Below are 13,349 nucleotides of genomic sequence, written 5' to 3' on the forward strand. Positions count from 1 at the left end.
AAATCAAGAAAAATATTTTTTTGAAAAAGGAAGAGAAAGAGTAGGGCGTGCTTTCACGGAAGGAGGCAGAGGAGATGGGAGAAGGTGTGGCTTCTGGCCCCAGGCCTGTCAGGCGCCCCTGAGGCATCACCTACCTGAGATGGAAATGGTGATGAGCTGGTTCCTCTCCAAGGGGGGAGCCCATTTCACCCAAATTAAATACTGGCTGGTTTGTATCATCACCTGTGGGGGCAGGGGGACGTTCCACTCTTGGTCATCTGAAACATTTTATTGTTTTAATATATTTTTATTGATTTCAGAGAGGAAGGGAGAGGGAAAGAAACATCACTGATGAGAGAGAATCATTGACCAGCTGCCTCCTGCACACCCCCTACTGGGAATTGAGCCCACAGCCCAGGAGTGTGCCCTTGGCTGGAATTGAACCCGACACCTTTCGGTTTGCAGGCTGACGCTCTATCCCCCCAGCCAAACCAGCCCGGGCTTCTGAGACGTTCTAGAATCATATTCCATCAGACTGAGACGGCCTCGCGGTACCTGGGCCACGCCTTGGACGGTCCGGAGGACGATGAGCAGGGCCACACCTGCCTCCGCCGCCAGCGGGATGAAGAGGCTCAGGGCGGAGACGGTCAACAGGGCGGTGCCGATCAGGTGCCGGGGTCGGACTAGCCCGGCCACATAGCCACTGGGGATCGAGGCCACGAAGGAGCCGTAGCTGAGGGAGCTGAGGAGGACCCCCTGGATCTCCGGGCTCCAGGCATACACGGGCGCCTGGGTGACAAAGAGAACCTTGCTGCTTATTCTTTGGTGAGAGAGCTAAATATTTCTTTAAATATATTTTTATTGATTTCAGAGAGGAAGGGAGAGGGAGAGAGATAAAAACATCAATGATGAGAGAGAATCATGATGGGCTGCCTCCTGCACGCCCCCCACTGGGGATCCAGCCCACAACCAGGCATGTGCCCTGACCGGGAATGGAACCATGATTTCTGGTTCATAGGGCGATGCTCAACTACTGAGCCACGCCGGCCAAACTCAATAAATAACCCTTTAGATCAGTGGTCCTCAACCTTCCTAATGTCATGACCCTTTAATACAATTCCTCGTGTTGTGGTGACCCCCAAACATAAAATTATTTTCGTTGCTACTTCATAACTAATTTTGCTACTGTTATGAATCATAATGTAAATATCTGATATGCAGGATGTATTTTCATTGTTACAAATGGAACATAATTAAAGCATAGTGATGAATCACAAAAACAGTATGTAATTATATATGGTCTTAGGCGACCCCCCAAAGGGGTCGCGACCCACAGGTTGAGAACCGCTGCTTTAGATCAAGCCATTGAAGCCACAGAAAGGGTCGCGTCTCCTTAAACATACCAGCACCTTAAGTCCCATCAGAGTTCCGTTCCTGTCGCCCAGGGCGACAGAGGAAGAGGCATTGGGCGGGCTGGGCAGGGCCGTGCCGTTCACCATCGCTGGGAGGGCAATGCTCAAGTTCATTTGTTGGGTGGAAATCGCAAAGTTACAGAGATGCAAGAGGAGGGCCAGCCCGTGTCGGACCGAGCACATGCCTGCGACGAGAGGGCACAGAAGGCCTGGTCACCGGGGTCCATTTCTCTCTGCGCCCCCTCTCCGACGTCCGGAACGGGGAGGCGATGGCCGCCGGTCTGTGAGCAGCAGCACAGGGAGAGCAGACGGGGCTGTGTCCGGCAGACACCTGTCCCCCGGGAGGGGCGGGGTCACACCCCCTCAGAACCCAGACCAAAGGGGAGGGGCGCGCTGAGGCAGGCCTGGGTCGAATCCGAGCAGAGACCTACGGCCATGCCTCCTGGACTTAGAGTCAGAGACGCTGAGGTTGAGTCCAGATCTTCTATTTGGCATCTGCTCTGACTTCCTGCCTTGGCGACAGATCACGCCTGGACACCTGCTTTATGACCTTCAAGTTTATTGCACGACATGAAATAATTCTCAGTAGACATTCTTTATAGCTTATAGAATTCGTGGCAGTTGGTGGGAGCGAGGAGATGCTACAGACCCCCAGAAAGGAGCCGAGGTCACCGGGTCCCGGCTTTCTCCACAACCAGCGCCCGCCCTCACCTTTGCTGGAGGCTGGCACTGGAGCCGTGATTCCGTCCCCGCTGCAGGGCGGCCCCCCCGTGGTGGCCGTGGTTTCGGCTCTAGTGGACATGGCGTCCCTCCTCTCCCGGGGCCTGACGTTCACCTGCGGGAATGAAAGGACACACAAGCAAATAGAAGCATCCTATAGTGTACAGGACACTGCCCCGGTTCTCTTAAGAATTTAGAGGAAATGTTTGGTGGGAAAATACCAGGTTAGGGTTCAGGAGACCTGGTGTGTCTGGGAAGGTCAAGGCCTGGGGTCCCAGTTTCTGCGTCTGGAATGAGGGATCTGGCCTGGAGTGCCTGAAGGGTTGTAATTTTCTTCCCATTCAGGGTCTCCTTGTCTCTCAATTGGTATCAGTAAGCACTGGATGTTAAAACAACAATCATATTTTTTAATGTTTTTATTGATTTTAGGGATAGAGAGGGAGACAGAAACATCAATCACTGCCTTCTCAGGCCCCGTGGTGGGCATCAGCTCACAACCCAGCCATGTGTCCGGACCCGGAATCGAACCAGAGACCTCTCTGTGCACCGGACAACGTCCAACCCACTGAACCACATCGTCCAGGGCTTGACCATCTTCAGCGAAATTTCACCCAGAAGATTCCAATGGGTTAAATGACCTGAAACACTGTTTTCAGTGTCTAGACTTCCTGAGTCAAATAGAAGACACGGCGCTCTTAAGCCCTTTGCCCTGGAGATATCCCCACGGATGTCACGGGGAGTGAGAGGCGTCAGCTGGTGGGTGCTGTGAAAGCCTGGGGTGCTGTTGGCTCTAACAGGTTATCTGGAGGCTGACGATAGCTGGTGGGGGGTTCCCTCTGAAAATGACCAGAGGGTTGTTCCGGCAGATTTTTCCCTGGAGTCCTGGGGCTCTCCCTCCTCTCTCACTTTCGGGAATTATCTCAGAAGAGATGAGCTCTGTTCCCCACCCGCACAATCTCTATCCCTGACCAGCAAGGTAAGCTGCTCCTGGGGAAAGACCCAGTCCCCGGACGCAAAGGCAGAGCAGTTAGGGAAAAAAGACCCAAGGCTGACCTGAGGGAGGTAGAGTGCAGGGTCCTCATTCCTTTCAAATGAGTGTCTCTCAGCTTCGCACTTTTTTGACTCCCCAAGAAGTAAATGATTATCCGAAACCTTTAGCCCTTCGGTTGCGAAATGGGCAGATTTGACTGGCTCTGAGGCTTAATGTTTGACTTTGCTGCTTTCGTCTAATTAACAAGTCGACCAAGCTCATTAAATCTCCCTCCTGCTTCACGCCCAGGAGATCAAGGTCCCTTCTTATCGGACAGACACCCCGCAGTCCCTGCTGACAGCTGTCCCGGGGCATCTCGGGTCAGTCTGTCCGTGGGAAAGGCCTTCCTGCCGCCAGGACTGCCGTCTGGTGTTGAAGAGCGGCTCCCGGGACCGTGAGCTCCACCGCCCAGTGTCTCGCACACCAGAGCGGATGGCCTGAGGCTCGTTGTCCCAGCCAGGCTAGTTCCAGCGTCCTGTTGGGTTACTTGGGGTCAAGTCCACTCTTTACTCAGTTTTTAAAAATGTTTTTACTGATTTCAGAGAGAAAGGAAAAGGGAGACAAATGTCAACGACAAGAATCATCATCATCGGCCTCCTGCACACACACCCCCACCAGGGACCGAGTCCGCAACCCGGGCACGTGCCCTTGACCCGGAATCAAACCCGGGACCCTTCAGTTTGCGGCCGACGCTCTACCCAGAGCCAGACCGGCCGGGGCTTGTCAGTCAGTCTCGCCTCAGCTCCTTCTGACCCTGTGGGTGGCTCTGAAAAGAGCCTTTGGTTTCTGAGCGTTTCCTCTCCCGGGATGCAGGTCACTTCCGCTGGCCTTTCTGGTAGTAGCTCTCGGTCTTCTTGGGCAGCAGCACGGCCTGGATGTTGGGCAGCACGCCGCCCTGCGCGATGGTCACCTTGCCCAGCAGCTTGCTGAGCTCCTCGTCGTTGCGGATGGCCAGCTGCAGGTGGCGCGGGGCGATGCGGGTCTTCTTGTTGTGGCGCGCTGCATTGGCTGCCAGCTCCAGGATCTCGGCCGCCAGGTACTCCAGCACCGCCGTCATGTACACTGATGCGCCGGCGCCGATGCGCTCCGCGTAGTTGCCGTTATGCAGCAGGCGATGCACGCGGCTCACGGGGAACTGCAGCTGAGCCCTGAAGGAGCGAGATACAGCCTTGGGGCGAGACTCGCTGTCCTGCTTTCCCGATCCAGACATGATGCTAGACATGCCCAGCGGTAGGGAAAAGACACCCTCAGGGCAAATACAGGGCCAATTTATAGTCTGCCATAGGTTGTGACTTGCCATCTGATTGGCTGACTGGCGGATGCTTATCCAATCAGAAACCAGTACTGAAATCACCTCATTTGCATATACATCACTGCCATTATCCAATCAGATGGGGTTGCCCCGTGGATGTTTATCCAATCAGGAATCAGTACTGAAATCACCTCATTTGCATATACGTCACTGCCATTATCCAATCAGATGGGGTTGCCCCGTGGATGTTTATCCAATCAGGAATCAGTACTGAAATCACCTCATTTGCATATACATCACTGCCATTATCCAATCAGATGGAGCTGCCCAGCGGTCAGTTGAAGGCCACCCTATAAATACCAGGCTTTGGGCCACCAACCGCTGTTCACTGACCTGTGTCAGTTGGAGTGTGCGGCTGAGCACGCACCATGCCGGAGCTGGCTTCGAAGGGCGCCACTATTTCCAAGAAGGGCTTTAAGAAGGCCGTGACCAAGACCCAGAAGAAAGAGGGCAAGAAGCGCAAGCGCAGCCGCAAGGAGAGCTACTCGATTTACATCTACAAGGTGCTCAAGCAGGTGCATCCCGACACCGGCATCTCATCCAAGGCCATGAGTATTATGAACTCATTTGTTAATGACATTTTTGAACGCATCGCGGGGGAGGCATCGCGCCTGGCGCATTACAATAAACGTTCAACCATCACGTCCCGGGAGATCCAGACGGGCGTGCGCCTGCTGCTGCCTGGGGAGCTGGCCAAGCACGCCGTGTCCGAGGGCACCAAGGCCGTCACCAAGTACACCAGCTCCAAATAAAAGGATTCGGCCACCAGATAGATGACCTTTTAACTCAAAGGCTCTTTTAAGAGCCACCTACATTTCCTGAAAAAGAGCTGTCTTTGCTCTAAACATTGGTAGTCTGGCCATTGACATATAGATGTTTTTCTGGGCATTGACTGACTTTGCCCCAAATGTGAACCACAAATACTAGGCTAAACTAGCCATGAATGGTGCACAGCTAAAAACCTTACGGCCCTTTTAGAAAGTGTCTAAGTGGCTCTGAAAAGAGCCTTTGGGTCAGAAGTGAGGCCGCGGGCTCGCGCCTACTTGGAGCTGGTGTACTTGGTGACGGCCTTTGTGCCCTCGGACACGGCGTGCTTGGCCAGCTCGCCAGGCAGCAGCAGGCGCACGCCTGTCTGGATCTCGCGAGAGGTGATAGTCGAGCGCTTATTGTAATGCGCCAGGCGCGACGCCTCAGCAGAGAGGCGCTCGAATATGTCATTGACAAATGAATTCATGATGCTCATGGCCTTGGACGAGATGCCGGTGTCGGGATGCACCTGCTTAAGCACCTTGTAGATGTAAATCGAGTAGCTCTCCTTGCGGCTGCGCTTGCGCTTCTTGCCCTCTTTCTTCTGGGTCTTGGTCACGGCCTTCTTAAAGCCCTTTTTGGAAATAGTGGCACCCTTCGAAGCCAGCTCCGGCATGGTGCGTGCTCAGCCGCACACTCCAACTGACACAGGACAGTGAACAGCGGTTGGTGGCCCAAAGCCTGGTATTTATAGGGTGGCCTTCAACTGACCGCTGGGCAGCCCCATCTGATTGGATAATGGCAGTGACGTATATGCAAATGAGGTGATTTCAGTACTGATTTCTGATTGGATAAGCATCCGCCAGTCAGCCAATCAGATGGCAAGTCACAACCTACGGCAGACTATAAATAGGCCCTCTGTGGCGTGTTTTGGTTAGATTTCCCGTTATTGCTACCACCATCTGAAGTTATGTCCGGGCGTGGCAAGCAGGGCGGTAAGGCCCGCGCCAAGGCCAGATCTCGCTCATTTAGAGCCCAGCTGCAGTTCCCCGTGGGCCGAATCCACCGGCTGCTCCGCAAGGGCCACTACGCCGAGCGCGTCGGGGCGGGCGCGCCCGTGTACCTGGCGGCCGTGCTGGAGTACCTGACAGCCGAGATCTTAGAATTAGCAGGAAACGCGTCCCGCGACAACAAGAAGACGCGCATCATCCCGCGCCACCTGCAGCTGGCCATCCGCAACGACGAGGAGCTCAACAGGCTACTAGGCGGTGTGACCATCGCGCAGGGCGGCGTGCTGCCCAACATCCAACCCGTGCTGCTGCCCAAGAAGACCGAGAGCCACCACAAGGCCAAGGGCAAGTGAGGAACCTGAACATCTAGAGAGAAAGAAACCAAAGGCTCTTTTCAGAGCCACTCAGATCCTCAGTAAAGGCTGTCACAGCGCAGAAAGCTGGGCTTGTGTGGTTCTCTGGGGAGCTTCTTAGGAAACACGGCACCTGGAGACGACCTTTGGTTCTAATAGCAGGTCCTTTAACATTGAGGCTGGAAAGCAGAGGTTCCTGGGCCCTGGCAGCCGCCAGCTTAGCTACTGGAGCCCTTGGGAGGAGGAACAATCGTCCTCTAGCGCGCTGACACCCCGTTCCTGAGCTGATGCGAGCAGGAACCTTACAGAAAGGCTCAGGTAAATGGAGCTAAGGGACGGGTTAGAATAAACCATGTAGCTTCCAGGTTAGCTTGTGGCAGTCTAAGGACGAAAGTCAATCTAACAAGGCTGCGTCCCTCCAAAAGTGCTCGTACCGTTCCTATGAGATCTTTAGGCAGCAGCAACCAGGAGTCAGCAAGTCAGCCTCGCCACGTGGTAACGGGGTCACTGTATTTGGTAACTGACTTCACACACGTGCTTAGTAAATGGAATTTTCTTAAAGTGTAAAGCAAAATGTATCTCAAAAATGAGCTTGATGCCACATGTGATGGAGAGAATCTAGTCATCCTCAGAGGCTGGAATGTGGCATGTTCTTCCATCATAACTTTTTGAAATTATTAGGGAATTTTGGTCCTTTTCAGAAGTTTTAACTACAAAGAAAAGACATTTTTAGTTTGTTTCCACTGCAAATACCAAGTCAAATTGGAAAGTAAATGAACATTTAGGCTGTCAAATACAAAATTACTGTACAGAATTCAAGTTTAGCTGATCTCCAAGAAAAAGAATCTAATTGGTTAGCTAAAAAAACATATTGCTGGACACTCTACACAGACATGTATAGAAGCAGGTGTGAAGATTTAAAGTCCTATAAAGTTAAAGAGAATAAACTACATAATATGTTAATTAGGGATAATTAAGTATGAAATTATCTCTTGAATTAATGTACATAAGTATTAAGGCATACAATTGGAGGAGGCACAAAGGAAGGAAAAATTTAGAAGATAAAACTTGCACAGATATTGGAACAAATTAGATGTTTAGAACATTGCCAATAACTTTAAACTGTGACATTTTAAAAATCAGAATAATGATATAAATGACTGAGCGAGTAGGGATATGTGAAAATTTTCCTAAACAAGAATTTCAAAAATGTCATCTAGATGCTCCCCATCAAGCAAGGCAGCTTAACTCCCAGACTTGCCAAAGCACAGAATGTGGACAGGGGAGAGGGCGTGACTTCACAATGAGAAACCGGGAACACGCCTGTTAACAGGTTCCGGCTTGAAAGTGAAACCAGCTCTGGCTGGCGTGGCTCAGTGGGTGGAGCGCCCTTGTCCCATGCACCCAGAGGTGACTGGTTCGGTTCTGGTAAGAACACACATGCCCCGGTTGACCAGAGCGGGCATACAGGGGGCAGCCAATGGATGTTTCTCTCTCCCTCTCCCTCCTTCCCTAAAAAAATAACATTTTTTTAAGTTAAACAACAAAAGTTATTGCACAGCGACTGAGTTTATTCGGGAATAGCAGAGGAACTGCAATTCTGAACAAGCAAAACATGGTGACCCCCAGGCCAGTATGGAGGACCAAGGAGAGGAGCCGTCACAGAAAAGGAGAAGGTGGGGAGTGAGAGAAGCTTCTCACTGGCCCCTAAACCAGTAGGACTGCCGGCCCCGGAGGGTGTTTCCACACAATCTCCCCGAGTGTCTGACGCGCTCCTTCTTTATTCCGACTTTGCACAAAGTGTAGAGAAGTGAAGTCGCACAGCTCAGGGCGTTGCAGGACCAACGGGAGAACCCAGCTTACTCAAGGCGGGATGTTGCCGGCAGGGGCTGTGGTGCGTCTCCTGGTCTTGTGAACAGTCGACCTGAATAAAGTCCCTCTTTTTTTTTTTTTAAGTATATTTTTACTGATTTCAGAAAGGAAGGGAGAGGGAGAGAGAGAGAGAGAGAGATAGAAACATCCATGATAAGAGACAATCATAGATGGGATGCCTCCTGCACAGCCCACACTGGGGATGGAGCCTGCAACCCGGGCCTGTGCCCTGACTGGGAATCCAACCACAACCTCCTGGCGCATAGGTTGACGCTCAACCACTGAGCCAGGCTGGCCGGGCCTGAAGTCCCTCCTCCTGCCACACTCAGGGCACCTGAGAACAAAAAGGACGGCCGGCGTGCTCCCACCAGGGTCGTGCCCTTCCCCCCTCCAGGTAGAGGAGCAGTGGGGCTGTCAAACCATCACAGACACTGCAAGGGTCACAACCAAATGCAGTCAGCAGCGCATGTCCGTGTGCAGCTGCAGGTTTATTTCCAGGTCAGAGTCGAGTTGCAGACAGCACAGCAGGCACAGCGGGCAGACACGGCAGAAGGTCACGGGAGGGCACAGAGCACAGGGTGGGTACGCTGCCCCTGCCCCATCACTGCGGGGGGATGACAGGGTTCACAGAGGCTTGTGGGGGGGGGGACCCTGAAAGGGGAAGGGAGGTTTGAAAATCACCGAGTTATTAGAAACAAGGGCCCACATCTTTCACGACAAATCCCACACCGTCTGCTACAGAGTTCGCTCACGGTACCCCCTGACAGCGAAGCGCAGATACCAGGCCGCACGCCGAGCGCAGAGCAGAGCCGCCTTCGGGTCAGGGCTGCTCCTCAGCACGAGACACAGACCCAGCTCTGCCTTCGGGATCTTCCCGTCCCGGTTCACGTGGCAGTGACGCAGAAGGCTCTCCCGGGGCCTCTCCAGGTCGGCCCCGCGGACGCTGGGCTGAGGACAGAAAGGACCCGTCCACAGGCAAGACAGTGGCCGCCCTTGGAGGCCCCCTCCCTGGGGCTCACCAGCTCGGGGACCCCTGCTCCTGAGAGGCCCCCCCGGGGAGCAATGCCCCTCCTCATCCCACCAGGGTGGCCGAGGCCGCCCCTCCCTCAGCAGGTCCCTAAAGGCCAAGGACACTGTCCCCAGGGCAGTGCTCACAGAAAGCCTGCCTTCGCCCACCCCTGTGGTTCAGTGGTTGAGCGTCGACCTAGGAACCAGGAGGACACAGTGTGATTCCCGGTCAGGGCACAGGCCCAGGCTGCAGGCTCCATCCCCAGTGTGGGGCGTGCAGGAGGCAGCCGATCCATGGTTCTCTCTCATCATGGATGTTTCTCCCTCTCCCTCTCCCTCTCCCTTCCTCTCTGAAATCAATAAAAATATATTTAAAAAAATAAAAGAAAGAAAGGAATGGCGTGTTCTAGCTTATGTTCTCTGAGGGTGTGAATGCTCCACGGAAATTAAAAGAATTCACTGTAAACTACCCCGCCTCCTGCCTCCCCTGTAACAACATGGGAAGCAGCAGCTCTGAGCTCTTGGCTCCTGCCAACACCATCAACGTGACAAACGCTTCCCAACTGGCTTTGCAAACAGGCTTCCGGGAACAGGCGTTACTTGGGCGCCGTGTGAATCCCTTGAGAGCCAGACGGACATGTTAGGTCTGCACTGTGATTGGCCAATGACTTGGTCATTACGCAAATATATCTTTTAAATCAAGAGGAACTCGATGGAGTGAGCATGTTGGAATTATTATGTGATCTGTACGCAAGACTTTTTGATTTATGAGAACGTCTATAAAATGCAACGTACACTGAAATATTTCCGGTTCTTCGCTAAAGTTCCAGTTATGACAACGCAGCTAATCTTTTCAAATTTCCTTTATCCTGAATCTTTAACGTCACGTTTAACACACATCTGCTCCCGGGGGTATTGACCAAGCACTCAACCAGCGGTTAAGCCAGACACGGTTTCTCAGAGCCTCATCCACACGGGTTCAGTGAATCTCATAACGGCCCAAGGGGCAGGCATTGCGAGCCTCAACCCCCTGGTTATACGGATCAGGGAACTGGGCCCAGGGAGGTCAGGCAGCCCGCCTGAGGTCACAGGGCTAGGCCCGGGTCCACGCCAGGGAGCTGGTCCCGAGGCCGCACACGGCCGCCCTGTGCTGCCCGCCTCCACCAGGTGCCTCCTTTGTGCTCAGAATCTGACTCCCAGGGTCCCGTCTGGCCTGTCTCTGGAGCGTCTCTTAGACCTTCCCCAGCGTCCGCCTTGCTTTCCTCCCTTCTTGCATGTCCTTGCCTTGTCCTCAAGACACTCGATCTCTATGCCACACGTTGTGCTTTAGAGTTATTACCCCCCTCCCAGAAAAAAAAGACCAAAAAATAACCCTGGCTGGTGTGGTTCAGTGGATAGAGCATCAGCCTGTGGACCAAAGGGTCCCGGGTTCAATTCCGGTCGAGGGCATGTCCCTGGGTTGCAGGCTCCTCCCCGGCCCAGGCCCTGGTTGGGGCACATGCAGGAGGCAACCAATCTACGATGTATCTCTCACATCGATGTTTCTCTCTGTCTTTCCCTCTCTCCTCCACTCTCCCCAAAAATCAATGGAAAATTATCCTCGGGTGAGGATTAACAACAACAACAAAAAGACCAAATCATGAACCCCCTCAGAGGAGTCGTTTTTAAGAAAAAGTAGGTCTGACTTTGCCTCTGTTTCTGTGGGCTTGATGCCGAGTTTTCTTAATTTGATTGTTAGCTTTTGAGCATGCTAGTCCAGGTTGGATCCAAAGAGGGGAAAAATGTTGATTTTTATTCTCTTGCAACCATAAATAATCCTTTGCCCACTTTCACTTGGTTCTCGGAAGTTACCTGGAGAAGCTGAGGGTACCCTGACGCAGCGACACCCAGGTGGGCTGCTACTCATCCTCTAAGGTGAGGATGGCCCCACGCGGAGACGGATGGCCCCACGCGGAGACGGCCGGCCCCACGCGAGGCGGTGCACTTACCACGTCCTAGTGGGCGGAGACCTTCCCAGAGTCCCGCTTCCGCTCTCAGTGGAGCAGCCCTGTGTGCGGAGAAGACGGGTCAGCCCGGCAGCGGCACGTCAGTCGTATTCTTTCTTCCGGGTCTTGGACGGTTTTACCCACACTGAGTCGATGACCTCTTATCCCTTGAGCAGCGGTTCTCAACCTTCTGGCCCTTTAAATACGGTTCCTCATGTTGTGGCCCAACCATAAAATTATTTCCGTGGCTACTTCATAACTGTAATGTTACTACTGTGATGAATCGTCATGTAAATATCTGATATGCAGGATGGTCTTAGGCGACCCCTGTGAAAGGGTCGTTCGACCGCCAGAGGGGTCGCGACCCACAGGTTGAGAACCACTGCCCTTGATTCTCACTCAGCCTTGTCAGCCTCCAGATACGTTTAAGACAAGACGATGCCTTCCTTTCTCCCTCCTCCCTCTCAGATCGCCCGAGAACCACACGCGCCAGAAACCCGTCCAGAGAAATGTCCCTACTCACGTCCATTTTAAACTGGAGAAGAAAGTTTTCCTGAAGAGCCAGAATCCTAAATGGAAAAAAAAAAAAAGTATTGACATGAGGATCTATCAACGCTCAGTTAAAGCAAATTCATAACCCGGATGCGAGGAAGGGGCAGGCAATTTCCAGATTCTTCTGCAGGTGGATGGGTGCTTGGAAAATAAGAATTTATAGGCTATACAAACACAGACAGACATTACTTGGGAAAGACTTTCATAGAGATTAGGAGTCATCAGAGAGACACTTAAAAATTTATCTTGGTGACCCAGCCAGCATGGCTCAGTGGATAGAGCGTCGGCCTGCAGACTGAAGCGTCCCAGGTTTGATTCCCGGGCAGGGCACAGGCCCGGGTTGCAGGCTCCATCCCCAGGGTGGGGTGTGCAGGAGGCTGCCGGTCAATAGTTCTCTCTCAGCTCTGATGTTTCTGTCTCTCTCTCCCTCTCCTTTCCTCTCTGAAATAAATAAATATTTTTAAAAAATTTATCTTGGTGGAAAATGGCACAATACCAGGTTATGAAAATTCTCTCCTCCATGAAAGCAACAAGAAAGCTACAACAAAAAACACAAACTTTTTCAAAACTCTGGAAATTAACCAAAGGCTTAAACATTGTATGAGTAGGTCATGCATTGTGCGTCTGGTGGGAAGAGCTTGCGGGATCTTCACGAAGAGAGGGGCTTCGGGGAGACCTGACCTCTGCCTCCCACCAAGAAGGGTGTGTGGTACCCCCCCCCCTCGGACGCTGACCCTGGACAGACGACACGGCCGCCAGCTGCTCACCTGGCCAGGTCACTGAGATCCAACCGGCTGTCTTTGTTTTTGTCGAAGACCTTCATCTGGAGCAGAGGGGACACGGTGGTGAGGGCATGAGTCGGGGACACTCGCTCTGGCAGCCACTAGCGGGCTCTCCTCTCTGCCCCCCGAGGCTCACACCCTTGGCACTCTCGTCCCCGAACATAAACTCAGCAGCAACAGCCCGACAGCCACATGCTTTGCTGCAGCTCGTGGGTGGGTGACCTTCTCAGACACTCATCACAGGAGGTTTGATTCTAACCGCGAGCCCCATTCAACGGGGCTTTTTTAAAATATATTATTTATTTAAGAGAAGAAGGGAGAGGGAGAGAGAGAAACAGCCATGATGAGAGCAGATGTGAGCACCGAGTCCAGTCTGCAGGGTCAGAGCACGCCTTCCCGATGGCTTGTCTGTGGTTAACTATTAACAAAGACAGAGCAGGTGTCAGGGAGCCCCATGTTCTTCTCGGTAGTTCTGGGGGAGGGGGGAGGGGACAGCGTCTTTTTGAAAGTCAATCAGATTCCTCCTCCTTTGAGCGGGGGAGGGGTTCCACAGCCAGTCACCCAGCAACACTGAGCACATGGAGGGG

At 52.9% G+C, this 13,349-nt stretch overlaps 5 protein-coding genes across 5 annotated transcripts in view; 2 read left to right on the forward strand and 3 right to left on the reverse strand.

The window, feature by feature from the left end:
- The window catches only part of SLC17A4 (solute carrier family 17, member 4), a 10,185-nt gene extending 6,842 nt beyond the window's left edge, over window positions 1-3,343 (reverse strand). The window contains exons 1-5 of the mRNA XM_006763095.2: window positions 3,165-3,343; window positions 2,103-2,226; window positions 1,383-1,576; window positions 535-768; window positions 135-222 (exon numbers count right to left, since the gene is read on the reverse strand). Of these exons, the coding sequence (XP_006763158.1) occupies window positions 135-222; window positions 535-768; window positions 1,383-1,576; window positions 2,103-2,193 (607 nt within the window). The 5' untranslated portion in view covers window positions 2,194-2,226; window positions 3,165-3,343. The remainder of the gene's footprint in view (window positions 1-134; window positions 223-534; window positions 769-1,382; window positions 1,577-2,102; window positions 2,227-3,164) is intronic.
- Window positions 3,344-3,907: 564 nt separating this feature from the next.
- On the reverse strand, window positions 3,908-4,449 carry LOC102773241 (histone H2A type 2-C-like). Its single transcript, XM_006762911.2, has one exon. It carries the CDS (start codon window positions 4,439-4,441, stop codon window positions 3,956-3,958), a length of 486 nt encoding a protein of 161 aa, XP_006762974.2. The 5' UTR covers window positions 4,442-4,449; the 3' UTR covers window positions 3,908-3,955.
- Window positions 4,450-4,787: 338 nt separating this feature from the next.
- LOC102772960 (histone H2B type 1-A) lies at window positions 4,788-5,205 on the forward strand. The gene has a single exon (XM_006762910.1). It carries the CDS (start codon window positions 4,822-4,824, stop codon window positions 5,203-5,205), a length of 384 nt encoding a protein of 127 aa, XP_006762973.1. The 5' UTR covers window positions 4,788-4,821.
- A 287-nt stretch (window positions 5,206-5,492) lies between these two features.
- Window positions 5,493-5,876, reverse strand: LOC102772674 (histone H2B type 1-A). Its single transcript, XM_006762909.1, has one exon. It carries the CDS (start codon window positions 5,874-5,876, stop codon window positions 5,493-5,495), a length of 384 nt encoding a protein of 127 aa, XP_006762972.1.
- A 67-nt stretch (window positions 5,877-5,943) lies between these two features.
- Window positions 5,944-7,665, forward strand: LOC102772385 (histone H2A type 1-C). Its single transcript, XM_006762908.2, has one exon. It carries the CDS (start codon window positions 6,171-6,173, stop codon window positions 6,561-6,563), a length of 393 nt encoding a protein of 130 aa, XP_006762971.1. The 5' UTR covers window positions 5,944-6,170; the 3' UTR covers window positions 6,564-7,665.
- Window positions 7,666-13,349: the final 5,684 nt, after the last annotated feature.

The sequence above is a fragment of the Myotis davidii genome, unplaced genomic scaffold (assembly GCF_000327345.1).
Source record: "Myotis davidii unplaced genomic scaffold, ASM32734v1 scaffold217, whole genome shotgun sequence".
In the NCBI taxonomy this organism is placed as follows: Eukaryota; Metazoa; Chordata; class Mammalia; order Chiroptera; family Vespertilionidae; genus Myotis; species Myotis davidii.